At 39.6% G+C, this 20820-nt stretch overlaps 2 protein-coding genes across 5 annotated transcripts; both read right to left on the bottom strand.

The window, feature by feature from the left end:
- Nucleotides 1-279: 279 nt before the first annotated feature.
- On the bottom strand, nucleotides 280-9058 carry Rm62 (ATP-dependent RNA helicase Rm62). 4 transcript variants are annotated; one of them, XM_068301474.1, is made up of 6 exons: nucleotides 8917-9058; nucleotides 5552-5788; nucleotides 3992-5104; nucleotides 3693-3931; nucleotides 1240-1418; nucleotides 280-1175 (listed from the first exon to the last, which is right to left on the bottom strand). In XM_068301474.1, the coding sequence occupies exons 2-6, from the start codon at nucleotides 5560-5562 to the stop codon at nucleotides 969-971; spliced, it is 1749 nt and encodes a 582-aa protein (XP_068157575.1). In that variant the 5' UTR covers nucleotides 5563-5788; nucleotides 8917-9058; the 3' UTR covers nucleotides 280-968. The 4 variants fall into 4 exon arrangements, 3 of the variants coding, with proteins under 3 accessions (XP_068157575.1, XP_068157574.1, XP_068157576.1); XM_068301473.1 differs by having other exon boundaries at nucleotides 5552-5799; nucleotides 8917-9057; XR_011033614.1 differs by lacking the exon at nucleotides 280-1175 and adding an exon at nucleotides 1811-3205 and having other exon boundaries at nucleotides 1278-1418; nucleotides 5552-5799; nucleotides 8917-9057.
- Nucleotides 9059-10611: 1553 nt separating this feature from the next.
- On the bottom strand, nucleotides 10612-11659 carry LOC137585882 (hatching enzyme 1.2). The gene is given in 3 exon segments (XM_068301897.1): nucleotides 10612-10778; nucleotides 10781-11419; nucleotides 11497-11659. Coding segments are annotated over 3 exon segments (969 nt in total).
- Between the last annotated feature and the right edge of the window lie 9161 nt (nucleotides 11660-20820).

Genomic DNA, 20820 nt, shown 5'->3' with positions numbered 1-20820 from the left:
CTTTTCAGCCTGTGGGGAAACCCTGGGGTAGTGGAATCTCCTTTGTTCGCCGCCATCGTCCGCCTTTGGCTTAAACTTTAATTGAATTTAATACATAAAATACACAGAGAATGGGAAGATTTTTTTGTTTGTTCTTTCTGTTTTGGTAGGTATACACACATATATATTTATTTATTATTTTTCCAAGAAATTAAGTTGAAAGTGAGAAATTCTCTCCTTGTACATTAAACAGTTGTTGTTTCTTTTCTTTTGTTGTAATAAATGTTGTTATTTTCAAAGTTATTCCAAAAATAAAGAAATAAAAGTTTATTTTCCAAAAAGTATTAAATTGAAGTATTTCAAACAAAGGCCGTACTCCTCTCTTTTTTTGTTTAGCCTTTGCTCATTGTCACACATCAAGGGACAGACGGGGAATGATGATCCTTGCTGTTGCTCCTCCATGGAGACAAGCGACAATGACGACGACAACGCCAGTATTTTTAGTATTTAGAATTAATTGGGGGTGATACATTGCATTTAAATTAGAAAATTATCACATCATATTTAAATAATTGTTTGGTTTTGGGTGTTTTTCAAGTAAAAAGTGTTTTTGCTGACATGTTTCTTGTGTTTTTTTTTTTTTTTTTTTTTTGCAAATAGAGCTAGCTACCGCAAAAGGGCAGCGTCAAAATACATAATTTACAAGTTATAAATTAATGATAGTTGAAAACATAAAGTATGCTATATGTTTGTTTGTGAATTTGTTTGCTGGATTACTGAGTGGTGTCTGAGAAATTTAACCATTAACGGGTTTTGTTAACTTCCACAATGATGATAAACGAAATTGCAGAAAAACTTAAACTTAGGGGGGTTTGTTTTTGTGAACTTAACATAACTTAGGGTCTAGGCGCCGTTTTAGTTTCTTTGCTACTAAAAAATCATTCAGTTACTCTATGTAGTTTCTTCTGCTATTCTGGGTTTTTCAGTATTTAGTCGAAACGCGTGTGTCGTCCTCCATCGCCGCCGCCGCCGCCACCGCCGCCGTTGAATCCACGGCCATTGCTAATGCTGCCCTTTTTGAAGCCACCGCCGCCAAAGCGACCACCACCTCCGCCGCCACCGCCATAACGGGAACGTCCACCGCCACCGTCGTAGCGTGAATTGCGGGCCAGATTTTCTAGGGCAGGATTGATTTCCTATAAAAAGAGCATTCAATTAATATTTCTCTGTAAATCAAAATCTTTAATGATTTAAACTCACCTGGTTAGCCTCTCTGAGCACATCGACGAGCGCCTTAGCCTGCTTGGCGTTGTTCTTGGTGAAGAAGGCAAATGAAGTGCCCTTGGTATTGGAGCGTCCTGTGCGTCCAATGCGATGGATATAATCCTCGCTGTTTTGTGGGTAGTCAAAGTTAATGACATACTTGATGCCATCCACATCTGCATGTTTAGGTGGGGGAGAAAGAGAATTGACATTTGGATAAGTGAGGGGAGCTTCTATGGGTCTATCCGGGGGAGAAAACTTGATGCTTATGCATTCACATGCATATATGTATATATAGGATAAATTTAAAAATAGTTTTCAAATTGCCAAATAGTTTAAAGTTTCTGCACTTGCTTGCAACAATTATTAGCTTATTTCCGAGATGTCTTTTACACTTTGAATACACTTGTCTTTTTTACATTTTTTGATTTTAATGTCTTTTCTTTTTTCTCATTTTCATGTAAATAAAAAAAATATAAGTATTTTGGTTTTTGTGGATGGTTTTTGGTTTTTGTATTATTTTTTTTTTTGTTTAGAAAAAAAGAAAATGCTTCAAAATGTACGTTACCTTCTTGGGGGTGCTATAAATTGTTTCACTCAATTTTTCTCTCAATTATAAATCTCAAAGTTTTTCGTGACGCCGCGCAGCTCGTGGTTCCAAACTCTCCCGTAATATAAGCATTATATTGGTCAATATATCAAAATATCAAATCGCACGAAGTAAGCGATCGGCGAGAGTTTGTTGCGTCTGAGCCCCGCGTGCGCCTCTGACTCGATTTGACTCGAGGCTTGACTCTCTATATACTCGGACTGTGTCCGTTGTGTGGGCCAAAAACGGCAACGGGCGGCGCCAGTCATCCTCCAGGTGAAACGAAAAGAAGTGGAGGAGGACGCATAGGCGGCGCACGAATGCCATTCATTGACCCCCGCAAAAGGAGGGGGGCAGGTAGGCAGGCAACAACAACAAGCGAGCGGTGTGTCCAGTAGAGCAGTTGCCACCACAGACGGGCGGCTCATGCTCAGGAGGCAGGCAGGCAGTAAGTGGGCGCGCCGAGGGCAGCGGCAGTAGGCATGGTGGCTCAATTGGTAGCTAGGCGCACTCAACAGCAGCAGCGACTACGTCGTGGGCAGCAGCAATATCATCATCATCATTAACTCCGCATCCGTACCCCAAACACAGCTATCCCTTTATCCCTCGTTCAGTCCTCTCCGCAAGCAACTAGGCGAGCTCTGGGCGTGCTATTTGCTGCTGGTGGTTTGATTGATGTGGGTGTAGGGTGGTGGTGGTGGTGGTTGGGTGACATGAGCAAATGTCATGTGTGTGTGTGAGGGTGTTTTCGTGTGTATTTGTGTGTGTGTGCGTTGGAGTGGGAACAGGTTGTGGTGGCAATTGTGCATCCTCTTGCATGTCAGGATCACCGATCGCCGTTCTCAACACGTCGTTCACCAAGATTTACGATACTGTTTGTTGCTGCCTGGCGCTGATGCTGACTGACTGATGTATATAATGTGTACGCACTCGTGCTTAGCCAACCGGGCCGGCCAACGCCGCGACGACGACAGCAGCGCCGCCTTTCTCGGATGTCTGTCCGTCCATTTGCCTGCTTAACGTAGCGCCGCCTTCAACTGGGCTGGGATTAAGTTGTTGTGGTTTGTTGTTGCTTGGTTGATTTTTTTCTCAGTTTAGTTTGGTTACATTTGAACTCTTTCTCAAACTGACTGCAGAGGCCACGTATGATGCATGATGTTGGGGATAGTAGTCATTCCATTCATATTCGTCTCGTATACGCGCGCTTTTCGAACGAATGTCGATCCTTTTGCTCAATTGTCATTCTATATCTCATTTGTATATAGATAAAAATTCATATTATTTAATCTGGGCAAAAGTCGGCTCAAGATACGAGTACTCGCAATGGTCGATTGTCATTTAATATCCTCCCCATCATACTACAATAAACGGCCTCTGTAAACGAGATAGAATAGAGAGAGGGAGAAACAGAGAGAAAGAGGCAGAGAGAGACACGCACAAAGACAATATGTATTTGTATACAATATTTTTATATTTTTTTCGTTTTCAAGGGTCGGGCCGGGTCAGGTGCAAGGGTTTGGTGGTGGGGATATGGGTTGGGGGGAAAGGGGAAATAAATGCAAGTTGATTATTAAAGTTTGGCAGTTTGACTTACAAGCTAATAACTAGATAACAGAGCGGGTGGAGTGGTGGGGAAGGGTGAACGGGCTTTGGCAAGTTTGTGATGGTGTAATATGTATGTGAGTGGTGATGGTGGAGGGCGAATGAACAGTTCTCGGGTTAGGTGGTGATGTCTCTTAGGTGAAAGGATATAAGCTATATAGCCCTACTACAGAATATGAGCCAAGAGGGGTTCCTTCTTCTTTAGATAGTAACATCTTCCAAATACCCGCCCCATTTGATTTGGAAACTGGAAACTTACCCAAACCACGGGCTGCCACATCGGTGGCTACCAAGATGTTTGATTTGCCCGAACGGAATTCACGGAGAACAAAGTCACGCTCTGATTGTGACTTGTCGCCATGAATGGCTCCGCAGCGTACTCCGAAACTGCGAATGAAGCGTACCAAATTGTCAACGCGACGCTTTGTCTCTACGAAAATGATAATCTTGCCGGGATTCTCGCTGGTGTCATAGATATCGGAGAGAAGGCTCTTTAATCTGTTGAAAAAAATTAATCTTCAGTGTCTTCTATTACTTTTTCTTCTATAACTAACTCACTTGTCTTCCTTGCTAAATTCATCACAAACCTCCACCACTTGGCGGATATTGTGATTGGCTGAGAGTTCTAGGGAGCCAATGTTGATTTGTATATAATTGCCAAGGAAATCCTCTGCCAGCTGTTTCACCTCCTTTGGCCAGGTAGCACTCCACATGAGCGTTTGGCGATCTGGACGAATTTGTGAGACAATTTTACGAATCTGGGGCTCGAAACCCATGTCCAACATGCGATCAGCCTCGTCCAATACCAGGTAGGTGCAACGCTTAAGATTGGTCGAACCAGCAGATAGGAAATCAATGAGACGGCCGGGAGTGGCAATAACGATTTCACAGCCACGCTGCAGATCCCGCATCTGACCACCCTTCGGGGCACCGCCAAAGACACATGTGTTACGCACATATGACGATGAGCCGAACTCAGTAGCCACTTGCTGAATCTGTTGAGCCAGCTCACGAGTGGGGGCTAGCACAAGGGCAATAGGTCCGTCGCCACGTTGCAGCGGCTGCTGATTGTTAATGTGTACAATAGCTGGTAGAATGTAACCCAGTGTTTTGCCCGAGCCAGTCTTGGCAATGCCCACAAAGTTGGAGCCACTCATGGCGATTGGCCAGCCTTGAGCCTGAATTGGTGTTGGCTCCTTGTAGCCCTGACGACGAATCTCCTTCATGACATAGTCAGGCAAGTAGACTTCATTGAAGTCCTGAATGGGATTCTGCGCTTGTCCACGCACAGTGATCTCGTGTTCATCACGATAGCGTTGTACCTCATATGGCGAGCGATTGGTTACCGTTGTGTGCTCCTGGTAAAAGTTCTTTTTGAATGGTGTCAAATTGGAGAAGTCCACGGGGCGCATAGGTAAATCCTGGCTTCCGCCGCCATTGTTTCCACGACGATCTCCACCGAAACCGCCGCCGCCTCCGCCAAAACGATTACCTCCGCCGCCACCACGATGATCATCGCGACGTTTGTCTACGCGTCCATTGCGTACACCATGAAAGTCGCCACCACCGCCGCCGAAACGCGAACCACCACCGCCTCCACGGCGATCATCATCGCGGTCGCGTCCACCGCCGCCGCGTGCATTGTGACCAAAATCACGATCGTGTGGTGCCCTGAAAAAGTAAAGCCAATACGTTAATAATGTTTAACTTTACAAGAAAAAGAAGAAAACTGGATAAAAGCAGAGAAAGGAAGAGGGCCCAAGAAAAGGAAAACACGACAAGTAGTTGCTTTATTAGGCGAGTTGTCCCAAGATAGGAATTGTTTTTTTTTTTCAGCTGAATATAAAACAAAGCAGATGTTAGTTTAGTATTTTATATAATTGTGCAAGTTTTTTTAGAAATTGTGAATTTTGAAAATATTAAAAGCCATTTAGTTGTGCTATGCAGTTCACTAATTGAGACCACAAAGAAAGTTTTCCATTTCCCATCTTGGTTATTATGCAATTTTAAAATCATTTTTCCTTTTTTGAGCATATTTTTAGTCATGGAAATTACTTAATGAAAGTGTGGATTCAAAGGAAAGTTCCAATTACTAAAATAAAAATAAGCTCAGCTTACTTTACTCGCATTATTGTTATGAGGGCTCTGGCTCTGGGTCTGCTTCTAGACGTTTGACTTTTGACTGACTTTCCGACTTTTGGCCCGGCCTGGCAACTCTTTTTCTTTTCTGTTTGTTTTTTTTTTTTCTTTTCGTTTGCTTGGGTTCTGTGTATGCGCGGCTGCTAAACAGCTGACAAAATTCTGCTAATGGCACTGGCCTGTGCCAGAGTGAGACAGCAAGACAACCGCAATGAACTTAAATAAAACTAATTGCGTGTTAAGGAAATTAAATAAATTTCGAATAATACAAACAGTAAAGCAAATTTGATTGACAACAACATGCAAACACAATACAAAGACCCCACAAAACACACACACACACACACACACACAGAGAGAGAAACATGTGCAAGACATGCCCTCCAATTGCTCAACTAAACAACTCTGCTCCAAGTAACAAACGCCAATGGTTTTGATGGGTAGGTGGGTAAGACATTTGGAAGAGAGTTGGAGGGGAATCAAAACACAACTGTTTATGACTCTGACATTAATCTATGTGAGGGACACCACCCCTCATCAGAGTCGGAGTAGCCCTTTCTCCTCGTTTGCAAACTATCACGATTTGGCTTGTCTGTTCCTCTGTCAATTTGGGCCGTTCCACCTATGTTTGTCTATTTGTTTGTAGGCAGGCAGCAGGTAGACAGTCTGAGCTGCTACTGGCACGCTAACTAAACGGAAACGGAACGCTCTGAGCGTTTATGAGACAGCCAAATGTCTTGACTAAATGTACACTTGCCAGAAAAACTATCCGTACATGCAAGTATTATATAGAAAATTTAAGTTTACATCGGATAATAACAGCGATAAAGTTATAATTTGATAGGTCTGTTTTATTATTAAATTTATTCGATATTTTTTTTTGATTCTTACGATGTTTTATAATTCTTGTTACACGAGAAGCATTTTTTTTAAATTTAAAATGAAAATGTGGCAACATTGTAACCTAGAAAAAGTTTCCGTACGCATCGAAAAGGGGGCATCCCATGCTGTCAGCTGATCTTTATTAACTCAATTACAGTTACATTTTAGTTTGTGGTATTTTGTGGCGTGAATACATGACTTTCAAGATAGTTTAACATATAAAAAGTTCGAGTATTTAGCATGGCACCCAAAAGTAAGGAAATTACTCCAGACGAACGGAAAATTATTCTAAAACTTCGAAATGAAGGGAAGTCTTTTCGAGAAATTGGAAAAATAATAGGCAGGTCCCACTCCTCTGTCCAGTACGTGGTTAATAGCTTCGAAAAAACTGGCTCCATTCTTTCAAAGCCACGTTCTGGGCGCCCGAGCAAGCTGTCAGATCGTGAAAAACGGTCAATATTGCAGGAAGTAAAGAAGAATCCTCGAGTAACTGCATCGAAATTAAGCGAAAATGTTAAAGATTCGTTTGGTAAAACCATTCATGAAGACACTGTTCGCAAAATATTGAAAAAAGAGGGTTATCATGGCCGTGTAGCACGTAAGAAGCCCTACATATCAGATGTCAACCGAAAGAAGCGAATGGATTTTGCCAATGAACATGTAAATAAGCCTCCAGAGTTTTGGGAAAGTGTTTTATTTTCGGACGAAAGCAAATATTGCATATTTGGCATAAAGGGAAGAAAACTCGTATGGCGTAAAAGTGGTACTGCTTTGAATAAAGAAAATTTGGCGCCCACTGTCAAACATGGCGGAGGTGGGGTGATGGTCTGGGGGTGTATGGCGGCCGAAGGAGTGGGTAAACTCGTATTTATAGAATCCATTATGGACCAATATGGATATTTGAATGTTTTAAAGTCCAATTTGAAACCAAGTGCTGAGCAGTTGGGGCTGGGAGACGATTATTATTTCCAACATGATAACGATCCCAAGCACACTGCGCACAATGTTAAGCTCTGGTTGCTATTTAATACTAAAAAAAGGCTAGATACTCCACCACAATCACCAGACCTTAACCCCATCGAACATTTATGGGATTTGCTGGAACGCAAAATTCGACAGCACACCATAACTTCGAAGGAAATGCTCAAAAACGTCCTTTTGAGTGAATGGGGTGCTATTACCAAAGATGAAACATCCAAATTGGTGAATTCGATGCCCCGTCGCCTCGCAGAGGTCCTTAAGAGGAGAGGCTATCCTACGAGCTATTAAAGCTCAATATATTATAAGATTTTTGAATATTTTTTAAGTTTTTATTTTGTTGTACGGATACTTTTTCTGTTCCTTTCTTATGAAGTTTTTTGTTTTTGTTTGCTAATTTTAATTTAAAATAATAGAATCGTGTAAAAACGAGTTAAATATATTGGACAATAACTATGTTGAACATATGAATAGCAATTTCATACTTTTAAGTTTATTAAAGCACAATTTTTTTGACAAATTGTTAAGTTCTCATGGTGTACGGATATTTTTTCTGGCAAGTGTATATTTTGTTTGTGTGTATGTATGTGTGGGCCTCTACCTGTCGCTCAGTGACATGCAAAAAGGCATTGAGCTACGGGGCGCGGAGGGGCTCATCATAATCAATTGGCGTCATATGACATTTTGAACTAAGGTAGCGTTTATACGTTGACGAGAAAGCAAAAGAGACAAGTCCACGAGTTTCTAAATATAGCAAAAATTACACTGAGAAGAGAATTCACACCAAAAAATTCTATTTTTCACAAATTTCTCAAGTTCAGGTTCGATGCTTCTCGTATAAACACGTTGCGCGTTAGGGAAAGCAAGCTAGCGAGCGAGTGAGATGGCAATAGTCTGCAGTGACAGCCGCCGACACACTCAACACACACTTATGTGTATCTGTGTGTGTGTGTGTGTCGATGTGTGCGTGTTTCGTGTTTTAGCATACAGACAAATTAAAATGCTATAAAAAAGCAAACGAAGCAAAGACACGTTTCACAAATCAAGCAAATTCTTTTTATGACGTGCGCTGTCGTTCTGCTTGCCAGTTAGTTGTTGCTTGCGGAGAGCCCCAAAAAAGCAGAAACAGAATTATCCATGTAGTAATCAATTTGACTGAAGCACACACTAACAAAGGAATGAGGGGGGGTGGGGGAGAGAGAGCATATGCTTAAATTTTTCCATTCCCCTGCCAACCATGTGCTTTTGCCCTCTTTCTTTTTATGAACCGTTTTGCACAAAAAAAAACCTCTCAATTAATTACTCATCACTGTCGCTTGTTTTTGAAGGTGTACAGAAAATTTCATGAACAGCGAGAGCAAAGCGAACACGAAAAAATGGCGACGGAAAAAAAAACCAAAAGTAGCAACAACAAAAACTACACATTGAAAATTGCTACGTTTTCTAAGAAATTAATTTGCGTATATGTGAAAGTTACTACTTACATTATGCCTGCAATTTTGATTTCCTCGTCTTGGTCTGCTGAATGTGGGTAAAATGATTTCCTTGCTCTCGAGGGCGGATTAGTTTCCTGCTTGTCTGCTGCTCCGGGGAGATATTCGGCTGCTGTTGCTGTCTTGAACGTTTCAAGTCGAATGGACGTTAAATGAAACGCACGCTGTGCCTGGGAACTACTGGGTAATAATACTCGATATATGGGCACAACTAATGACACCTTTTGGCCAGTGAGTAGCAATCGTTGGCTTTGTTGATTGTTACTACTCGGTCTCCCGTTTATTTGTTGTTGTTCTGTGCAGAGCGAAGCGAAACCACCGTTCCTGGTCGTTCTGTTGGTCGAAGAAAAAAGAAAATGGCGGCGTTGCGTTATACATTTTTCTTTTCCCGCTTTGGGTGAAATCAATAAATTGCGCCAGCTGCATGCAAACTGTTCACCAACAGCCTCACACGACTTTCGCGCTATATATTGCACTAGTTTTAGCATTTTTTCAATTTATTGTACAATTATAACCAAAAATAATGCAATATTTTCACTTTTCCAAACGAGAGCGCATCACCCGCGCGTGTTGTGCTTACCTAACCTCGAAATCAAAGAAAAAAGATAGATAAATAGAGTGACCAGATGGGCGAGAGTAAAATCGAGTGACCAGGTGGGGGGGACAAAAATAGGTGTTAAAAAGTAGAAAAATCGGCCAAAGATAGATTTCAGTGTTGGCAAACGTTTTTTTTTGGCGCGTTGTTTGACCGCCCTGGCAGCTAAATATTTTTTTGTCTAAGTTATAAAATCGAAAAAAAATATCCGCCTGCCAGACCGGCCAAAAAACAAACTTCGAAATAAATAACCAAGGCGAATTTATGTAGTTTTAGCTCTCAAAATGCTAACAATACACTATCTTTTTATCTTCAAATATGCTTTCGCATACTAAAATGTTGCCTTTTGATAATCATTGGTTGAGTACTTGTATGGATCTAGAAAATAAATTTGGCGTCCAATTAAAAAATAAAGATTTTATACTTAGAAGCAGAACTAGATTTAAAATAAGTATTTAACAGGTTCTTCTTTGGGATCCATTACCCAGATTAAATGCTTTTTGTTTTACATAGAAAGAAACCCATTGAAAAGCCCTTGCATTTGTATGCGTTGCCTTTTTGCCCTCTCGCCGTAAATTTTTGCCGTCTTGCCTTAACTTTTTGCCGTCTCGCCGCAACTTTTTGCCCTTTCGCTCTATCAGGAAAGAAATACTGGGAAAGTGTGACCGCATCACGCCAGTAGAATTTATGTTTTAGTGTGTCCATATCTCGCGCTTTATTATAAGACCGGTAAAAATGTGAGGAATAAAAAAACTGATGGAAAGGCTACAGGATATTAACAAAACACTTTCTAAGGATCTTGCAGTTGTACAGGTTCTATCCAATATCAAAATTGTCGGAGTCCACATGTTGGCGATGCGTCGTCTGTTGGTGAGTTGCATACTCTTGGCGCCCGATTTGAAATTGAGCAAACTTTCATAAGTAAATTTCTACTTTTAATTATAGAGTGTTATGTGTACACAATCTGTTTAGCAGCAAATATCCAAACTGGTAAATGGTGTAAAATGTGCGAAATAATTTATTAAACAAACAAATCAATATGATTTAAATACATATGTATGTATGCATATGTAGAAATACGATATAAATAGCTACAAGCCTAATAAATGACAAAAGGTCTTGTACATTTTGGCTCTTCTTCCTTCGAGACATCCATACAATTCGTTGATTTTAAGACAATCAATTTTGCTGATTGTCTTCCGTTGGCCTATTCGGACACCCGGCTGCAGCGGCGTCATTGTGGGTTTCTCGCCCTTCTTTTGCTGAAATAGAACTCACCGTAATGCATTACCGAATTGTAGTCGTAGTCGAAGGAGTATTTGCCACGCTTGCGAGATATAAGCTTAAAGTTCTTTCGAAAGCGCGGCACAATATTCTCCCAATGGATTTTCACGAAATTGTCCCGATCCGCTCGCGATTGCTCATGATAAATGCCAATGGCGTGCATCAGTTCGTGCATAATGCGTCCTTCGCTACTGAAGCAGTGGGCGCTATTGGAGTCGGGACGCTGCAGGGAGACTACCTGTTCGCCCCCACGTTTGCCCACATAGGACCAACAGCCCTGAGGCCCCTCCTCTGGTGGCTCAATGAGCAGATAGTCCTCAACTTCTCCATCGTATGGCACAAATTTAATGCACGTTAGCGAATTGAAAGTCTTTAGTGCCTCCATGATTGATTCTCGCTCTCGGTTCACATATCGAGAACTAATCTCGAAGGGGATTGTACCATTTGGCCATAAACGCTTTGGATGTCTCATCGGATTGACTCCCAGGCGAAGGGTTATGTACGTATACGGATCGATGGCAATGTCCCCCTGAAAGAGGCGCGGCATAGTCTCTGGATCATCAATGCCCAGATCATCATTGCCAATATCGGGACCATAAGGATCATAGTCGTTATCTAAAAACACACACAGATAAATGTATATAATTTAATAATTTGGATGGGAGAAAAAGTGCAATTAGCCTCACCTGCACCTGGCACACTGATAAACTCGTGCTCAAAGAAATCCACGCCAGCGGGATGCAAACGGCCTGGCGGCAATTTGGCGCTTTCACTGACTGGCGACCATGAAAGCATCACCAATAGTATCAACAGAAATCCCACCATTGCCGCCAACTTCTCACAAGAGGCACACATTATACACCTTTGATTTGTCTTTGTTATAACAATGTTCATTTGTTTGTTTGGCTTTTAGTATATGTATGTACAATCTGTAGGCACTATATCCAATGGCCGTTGGTTTCCATCTAAGCCATACCGAACCCAAAACCGAACTGTGGCACACCAAAATGCCAACTGAATCCACATAGGTGCAAATCACCTCCAACAGCAGCGGCAGCGACTGCGGCAGCAGCTCTGATAGTGTGATAACCAACAACAAAGTTCATTTGGGAAAGGAGATGGGGTGGGGTGAGCAGCTCGCTGCTTTCTTGGATCTTAATTTATGCAAAATGTGCGAAAAAAAAAATAAAAACTAAATAATATTGGGCATCCGCAACGCCAGTCGCGTGCAAACAAATCCGAAATCTATCAGCTGTAAACACACACTTGGAAGTCTCCATTCAATTCAATTCGATTCAATGCAATCCCAATCGCCGATTGTTGCTAAAGACATGTCCGACTGGGCACCTCTTGTAATTTAATGCCGCCAGTGGAAAACGCAGTGCGCAACGACCTCATATCAAGTCACGGGCGTAGTAAAGAGCTCAACAAAAAAAAAAAGGGGGGGCAACGATTTAGAAGTCAATGTAAACTTTAAAACATATCTTCCATATTTACCATATCTATTTTAGAAACCTATTTGTACTGAATTTGTGATTGTTTCTTTATATTTGTGTTTGTAATATTATTTACTTGAGTCTCTTGATTATGTAGATAATTCAGATAGAGCTAAGTGTTTCTAAAAGTAACTCAGGAAACTGAGGATGGGCACTCCCTGGTTACTTTTGTTGTGGATCTATTGGAAGGGTATTTAATTGTCGCCATAATCTTCTCCAATTGTGAAATTATTGTGGTTGGTCAGGTTCACGATTTAATGTAATAAATTTAAACAAAATTGATTTCGATGCCGACGCTCAACACGAAGCATTTCGTAAATGTTTAGAGTTGATTCAGTTGTCAGCTGTTTTTATTGCTGTCTGACTGTCTGTCTGTTTCTCGGTCTGCCATTCAGTCAGTCGGTATGTCTTTCTGTTTGTTTGTTTGTTTGTTTGTTTGCATGTGACACTTCTCCTTCAGTTAAAGTCTCTGGGCATTTGGATTGGCGTTGTGTAAACTTTCATGGCATTTTACTTGAAGGCATCTGCGGAGCTGTCAGTTTTACCTCAATCTTCATCTGTGGCCCATTCGAAAATCCAATTTAAATCGCTCATCATTAATTAGGCGAAATTAGTTTATAGTCTTAATTAGTAAATGTCTCACCAGACAGATTCCATTGAGATAAGTTTTGAAAGCGAATTCATTTAGGTGTATGTCATACCAATGTATTATGCAAATTCTCAAATTGTTGATTGAAATTGCTGCAGTTAATGAGTTTAATGTAAATGGTAATTGGCTAATATACATTGGTCATATCTTGTTAATTACATAATTTTGTAAACAATTCCTCTCCCAGGTAAATCTTTAATCTGACTCTGAATTTGAAAATTTGTATTGCCATAGATAATTTTAATTTATTAAATATCATCATGACCAACTAAATCATCTATTTATAAATTTATTCAAAGTGACAAAGCGCCGTGTCGTTTGTTATAACGCATGGACAATTGAGATTTCCTATATACATGTATAACTTTATGTGTCAGCTGGCCAATAAAAAAGCGATACCAAAAAACCAAACATTTGAATTTGAACCACACACAAAGGCAAAGGCAGTTGCAACCGATACAGATACGATACTGTGGAAATATATTCACCCATTCCACTTCTTTGGCCACATTGAAGACTCTTCAGTTTTGGCCCCCGCCCATCCAAAACTGGGTATTAAAAGCAGGCAGGCATCAAACACAAGTCAAAACAAACGACTAATTCAAAGTTGTCACGTAATAAAATACAGAAACCAAAAACAATAAGCTAAAAGCGAAAAACAATCGACCAAAATCTAATATGTATTCGACTTATAGATGTCCCTATATCAAATGAAAATACTGTTTCCTCCTCGATTTTGTAATTGATTTCATAAAGTGTGATTTAAGCTTGATATTAACTTAAATTTCTCAAGATCTGAAAGTTAAATCATCCATCAGAGTTACGAATCCAATCTTCCTCTTCCATAAAAAGTCTTTGTATTAATGGCATCAGAATGATCATAAGATGAATAAAGGCTTCATTTAAAGAATGGAATACTAAACTTAAAATTTAGATAAAGCAAAAGATACTTACTTGAATTAACTCCTGATTTTGAGTATACGAAGCAGATTACTAAGTTCTTTAGCCCTTGATATACTCTACAATTACAATTACAGGGTATTAACAAAAACAGGCAACGAAAAATTTGCATTTTTTTAAGGCACAACAATAACAGCAACAACAAAACAAGAGGGAACAAAGGGCACAGCAAAAGCAGTTGAAATCGAAATGGTGACAACAAATTTAACAATGTACAAATTGTTATTTGATTTGATTACATAATGACGTCACAGCGACATCGACCTACCTTCCTCCCAAACCCACCCCCTCTCTTTTGAATTCGCAGACAGACAGTCGACAGTTTATCATTTGTTTTTTGGGTCGCCTTTGGTAAAGTGGATATCTCCAATTAGATATCAAACTGAATTAATTGAATTGAATTAAAACGGTTATTTGATTTGTGGCTCTGTTGATAGCGTCTCCGACACCGCCATCGCCTCCGTTTTCGTTTCCTCCTCCTCTTGCTCATCCACCCATTTGGCGCCTTAAACTATGCATTCCATTTGCATAATAGAAAGATAATAATTGCTATTTGAAAAGCAGCTTAAATCAAAATGTATTTTTTAGTTATATTTTTTTAAAATATTCACAGCAGCACAAACTTGCAACTCTTTTGTTGGCCCATTCCGCCCATAATGGAAACCGTATTAATGGCTGTTGGGTGTGGGGTGGGTAAAGGGAATGGGCTATTGAGTGCTAAAGTTGTGTATTAATTATAATGTTCGTAAAGATGAAACTTTTTTTCTAGATACTCTCATAAATATTGGGGCTTAATCCAATTCCAAGGATTGCAAATGATTTAAATAGTTTAGTTAAAAGAAGTAGAATGTATAAATAATATACTAATTAATTAACTGAAAGGTATATGTTTGGATCAAGATGGTAGGGTATTCACGTTTTGGTGTGTCTAAATGATCTTTCGCCAAATTTGTATTATTCTTTTAATAAAAGCGTGAGCAAAAAGTTTTTTTTCGCCATGTTTCGGTAAAGATTACCGCACGAAAGTAAACGAAAAGAAAAGGAAGCAAAACTTTTAATTCCGCTAATGTCGATTTTTATCCAAGATTTTCAAGCTACATAATACTGCTGGGCATGTATGTATGTGTGTTAATACCTCCCCTTCTCCTAGGGCTTTTTCGTTAGAGTGTCAGCCATGTTTTGGGTATGGGACATAGCAAAATATTCGGCCTAAGTCGGCTTAAACATTCGAATAGTTTTGGCCAAAGAAAAAGTTCAACTTACTAAATGTTAATAATAATGCCAGTTGCATATTAAGCCTTAATGTACATATAAAATAGTTAAGGAGAAACAGAATAGAGGACAATCTTGGCCATCTTTGTAGATATTTATTTCTTTTACTGATTTCTGATTGAAAGATTCGATTACAAAGAGAGATGTGATCCTTTATAGTTAGTTTGAAGTAAATGGGGTATATATGAATTCCTCATAGGGTCTATCTTATATAGTATGACGTCTGGCATGTCTGAGAAATCTACTTTACTATTTCGCCATTCACATTTTTATAGTTTTGCTGACAATTGATGACACTTGAGAGACACGAGAGCAACAGTACTTGCATCAACTGAGATAAATGACAAGCTTCGATTCGCGAGTTGTAGGCATTTCCTAAACTATGCAAATCGATTTCATCGACTCGGCAAAGCTGCTGATGATGATGATGATTATTTTGGGGGAGGGGATGATGGAATGAAAACGCATTGACAGGGCAATTGGATGGAATTCAAGGGATTTTACATTTAAAATGCCTTGGAATAGAATTTTGATATGAAATGTTTGTTTTGTCTATAAATTATTTACCTTACAGCAATCGCTCATATCGGGTGTAAGTGTAAGTGGGGGTGATTTTGTGGTTTTTCCCTTGGGAACTCTGTCCACTTGGCACGCAAAGTTCATTTAGATGGAATGCCCCCAGATAGTTGCCCCATCTCAAATGCAAGCAATTCATTGCCTACTTTTAGGCAAATTGCTTTAACTGTGCCCCATCAGAAATTGATATCAACGGTCTTCACCCGTTAAAAGTGCTTGAGTCGGAAATTAAAAGCAGCATTTAAGTTGCCGCCATATCTGAGCAAATGAATCAAATCCAACCAGACTGGACTCCATCCTGCCATCCAACGTGGTGAGCTTTGGCTATAAATTCAATTTGTTGGCTGGCTGCCTTTTGCCGCTGGCAGTTACGTTTTGGACACGTGCTAATGGAGAAACCTGGCCGTCATTTGTCTTTTCTTTACTGTCTTGCTCCCTCTCTCCCTCTAGAGAGAGTGTGTGTGTTTTTGTGCTGCGCGTTTATCACATTTTATCAATTGTCCAAACGTATCCGCTGCTCAATCAGTCGTCGCCCTGAATGGATGGACAGCCCTGACATTTGTATGCCAGACCGCACAATTAATGACAAAAACTTAGAATTTACCAATCTGTAATTACGAAACAGCTTTAGTTTCCACTTTAACTTCAAATTGGATTGGGAAAATGTTCTCATTGCGGTCAACTCTGACAGGGATGAAGGAACTTTTTTGATTTTAAAAGAACGTTTTTATACTTTTCTATATCGTATTTAAACGATATTTGATGGGGTTAGGTAACAAAAGCGTAGCATACTTTGCAGCTGCCATCAAAATTTATGAATGTATTTCGACACCGTGCTGATAATTCATCGTTTCTTTTACATTTTATTTACTATTTTGTTAAATTTTATTTTGCTTTTGCAGCCCTAGGTAGGAATTATGTTGCGGTTGTTGCCTGCCTCATTTATTGCCAGTTGCTGATGAGTTAGTCGACTAGTGACAAAGGTCACAGTCGATGTTGAAAATCAAATGAGTTGGCAATACCGATGCCGCAACACTCTTTCCCTCTGTCGCTTCTTCCATCCCCGGGGAGGCATGAATTTGAGTTATGACTGAAGCGAAACTTTTACGGCCAACCGTAAATTTTTTGGCGTTGGCTTAATATTCACACCTTTCGCTACTTTGCTCCTGTGTCAGGCTGAGTGCGTGGTTTTGGGACGGAGTCGGGGTGTACAGGCCAAGTTATTTATGCGCACGCATTACATTTGATAGTGATGAGATGGGGATGGGGTGAGGGGGTTGTCTTTTTGCTGGCTGATTGCTGATGGGTCATGCTTTATTATTTACTTTGTTGTCTACCCCTGAAATCGCTTTCCAGGACGCCCCTTCCCGCGCTCAGTTATTGTAATTGAAAGGTATAAATAACATTAGGCTAACTGCAAATAAATTTATGTTGTTTATGCTTTGTATCTTTCTCCTTCTCCCTCACCAGCTCTCTGTCCCTGTGTGTGTGGTTTTCCTTTGACCTTTGTGCTCTGCCTGGTAAGCACTCCTCAAGGCTATATTGTCCGTGTGGCAGTGCGGGGGGTGTGGGGCGTGTGGCTAATCGCTCATGGCCATCAAGGCCTCGCACTCGGTCTCATCATATTTTATCAATTTATTGGCATTTCTTGTTCCTTGTGTTGGCTGCCCACTGGCAAATGTTATTTATTATTTACACTACACATTGATTACTATTATGGCTAATAATATTATTTGTTTGTCGGCCCCCTCCCTTCGAACCCACTGTCTATTGGTCTTGGCAACCCCGTAGCTTGTTTATCAAATTTTTGTTGCTGCCCTCTGCATTTTTCGCTTCATTTTACCCATTTTTCTTGTTATTTATGAACTCTTGACTGCAAGAAAAACGAGCCTCAAGACATTTTTGAAATAATAAATATTCCATTTTCACTTTTCGAGCTTCGGCTGCTGGTCTGAGACAACTTCTCACCCAAAAAGAAGCAAACGGTTGCCAAATACTTTTGTTAGGGTATAACGAATTCGTCTTGGTAACGTTATTGTTTTGCTGTAAATCTTCTTTTTCCCCCCTCCCGTCCACCAAGCAACCAACAAACATGTGAGCACAATTTTTTTATTTATGGCGTTTTTTATAATTGAATTTGAATAATACATAGACACAACACTTGGCCAACACAGGAGCAACTTTTGCTCGGGGTTTCTTCTATCTATCTATATATGTGTGTGTATGTGTCTGACTGTCTCTCTGTTTGTCTCTCTGTGTGTGTGTGAGTCTGTCTTTTTGTGGGTTATTAAATTATTGTTGCTTCGTTTGGTTGAAAGTAGACAGGCATGCAAATACAACAATAAATGTATTTAAAATTGACAAATGGTTAGCAGCATTTCTTCTTGTTATTGTTGTTAGCTTTGTTAAGATTTATGCTGAGGACATATCAATAAATTGCATAAAGCAAAATCATTGGCAAAAGTGTCAGCTTATAAATAAGCAACAACAAATTTTTTGAAAATTCTATTTTCTTTCTCAAAAACACCAAAGAAAAATATTGTTTACACAATTGAAATCTAAATTGTTTATTTGCCAAAAAGGCTGGCTATTAGTTTAAGTTTTTACTTTGCTTTAAGCGAAAATTTACCCAAAAAATTGTGTTTATTCAAAAAATAATAGTTCAGAGTTTGCACAAGGATTTGACATCCTACTATCCTTTATGCCAAAAAACTTTAATCAATGAGTGAATATTTAAGCAATTTTTTAAAAGACCAAACATTTGCCTCCAGGCAATATGAGTTTACAATTCGGGAAATTTCAATAGGGTAATTTTTATCATCTTGATGGTCTGATCTTCATTAAGAGATTTGCTTATCTAGTAGTTTGTTTTGTAAACTAAATGAATAACTGTGTGATATCAATTCACTATAAAGGCATTTTCTGGTTTTGTTAAATAATTGAATGCTCTGGTTGGTTTAAATAATAATTTGTGTTACCTTTGCAGCTCGTTAAAAAATGCTTGTTCTATAAATTATTTTGTCGGCAAGAGCACAAAAATAGAAGCGAAATCCGCTTAAATACCGTCACAGACATCAACTAATTCAGCGGTATACAAAAATGTCTGAGCTCTATCTATTAAATATGTATCAATGGGTGGGAGTTTTGGGGATTGCATTTGTTTTTGCGGTGTGTGTGTGTGTGTGAGTCCAGTCGAATGAAGTCCACTAAACGACTATTAGTACAACTTTAACGTATTTGTTTGCGTGTGTATGTGTAGCTCATGGAAAATGCATGAGACACGGACTAGACGATGGAACACTCTCGACAGTTAACGAGCTGTCCCAATGGAGCACAAAGTGATTGCGGCTAATCAACGCTGACCACAATTCAGCTACCCAATTTGCTTTTATTCCTGGCGGTATCTTCAGTTTATGTGCCCATTAAAATTAATTACGATATGTGACGAAAAGTTTTATGTAGCAAAAGGCCACTTAATTTGTTGACAATTATAAAGAATGTGTGAAATACATACATACATACTTATATACCTATTCAATCTAAAATGGCAACTCAATACGACTATCATTTGCCTAAACTTGTCTGCCATCATTTTGTTGGCCAAATGCATCCACAAGATACCAGATGCTGGGACACAATCATGTTTCCCGCTGTCTATGAAATTGCACATTTGGTAAGCTGGTGAAGCCACCTTCATATCCGTTAGCGTATCAATGTGGACCGATAGGTTTCTGTGGTTACATTGCCCAAGGATAACCTGATGAAATGAGTAATGGTCGGCTTCAAAAACCTCATCAATTCCACACCCAACTCCTGGTTTGGTCCACGATTTTTGTGAATGCATTTTGCATTCGATTCGTGCCAAGTTAAACTGCTGGTTAGCTACGGTCCAACCACTTCATTTTCCAGGCTAGAAAATCATGTGTCTCTTGGATATTTCCCGTTGTGCAGTTGAAAAATGTCCCCGATCATTTGCGGTTTAGCAACCATTTGTGAAGGCCTCGACAGGCAGTTGAATGGAATTGGAGATTCCGTCATCATTTAGCTGATTCTCCATATGAAACCTGAAAATTGATTTCGTGGAAATGGAAAACTCTTAGCATTAAATGCGAGTTGTACACAGCAATCAAAAAAACAAAATATTAGTTTTTGGTGCTTTTAATACAAATTAGAAGATCGATTTCCAATATTAAAGTTAGGACATTATTGAAATCTGGACAAAAACAGTTTGGCTGACTAATTTTCCTTTTTTTGCTACAATTTTTTGGCCGTTGATCTAAAAGCAAATGGCTAAGCGGACACTTGTTTTTAAGATCAAGATATATTGGAATTTGGAATAAGTTTTCATCATAACAAAAAAATATCTGGATTTTATAGCTTTTCATGCCTTTTGGTTCATCTTAACAGCATCTCCGGAAAGAATCCTAGTAAATCGTTGTACCTAATTTAATTTACATCTAAGTTATAAGTTTGTTTGTTTGTACCAATTGACAATTGATACTTGCCTTTATGTTTATTATTTAGAATTATTTGTTGCAGAGATTATCAAAAAGTTTGGTTAATTATTTCTTGATAACCGGCGAATGTGGCTTTTATATTTTGGGTTTGGGTTTAATAGCCTGAAACAAATCGGCTAAAAATAATGGCCATCTATTTGAGCTTTATAGTTTGATAATAGCTGTTAATTTGAACCTGGACATATGGCCCGATCTGACCCTCCCTCTGCCTCGCTCCCTGTCGTGCCGGTTGACCGTGATGATGACGGTGTAACAGCTGTCATTTATGTTGTAATTATGGTTTTTATTACCATTCATACATGGGACACACGACTATGTTGTCGTGTGATTATTCCACACACAACTGTCGCTGTCAGGAGTTGGCCATAAAGTCAATTGGATATTGGCAGGAACGTTTTTCCAGCTCTTGAGCACATATCCTATGCATACGAGTGAATGCCGTTAGCCAGGAGGAAGTCAAATATTTCGCTTTTCAAACATCTTTTCCTTTGGCTAAAGGTAGGACAGACATTCATACACACAAGCAGTGTGGATGTGGAGAGGAAA

This window comes from Drosophila tropicalis, unplaced genomic scaffold (assembly GCF_018151085.1).
Source record: "Drosophila tropicalis isolate 14030-0801.00 unplaced genomic scaffold, ASM1815108v1 contig_878, whole genome shotgun sequence".
NCBI classification, from domain to species: domain Eukaryota; kingdom Metazoa; phylum Arthropoda; class Insecta; order Diptera; family Drosophilidae; genus Drosophila; species Drosophila tropicalis.
Note: the sequence above shows the minus strand (reverse complement) of the source record. Positions and strands in the feature narration are given on the sequence as shown.

Coding starts and splice junctions, on each gene's coding strand:
- Rm62 (XM_068301474.1), bottom strand. Junction 3,932..3,991: donor GAATTTAGCAAGGAAGACAA/GTGAGTTAGTTA, acceptor TTTTTTCAACAG/ATTAAAGAGCCTTCTCTCCG. Junction 1,419..3,692: donor TGTGGCAGCCCGTGGTTTGG/GTAAGTTTCCAG, acceptor CTAAACATGCAG/ATGTGGATGGCATCAAGTAT.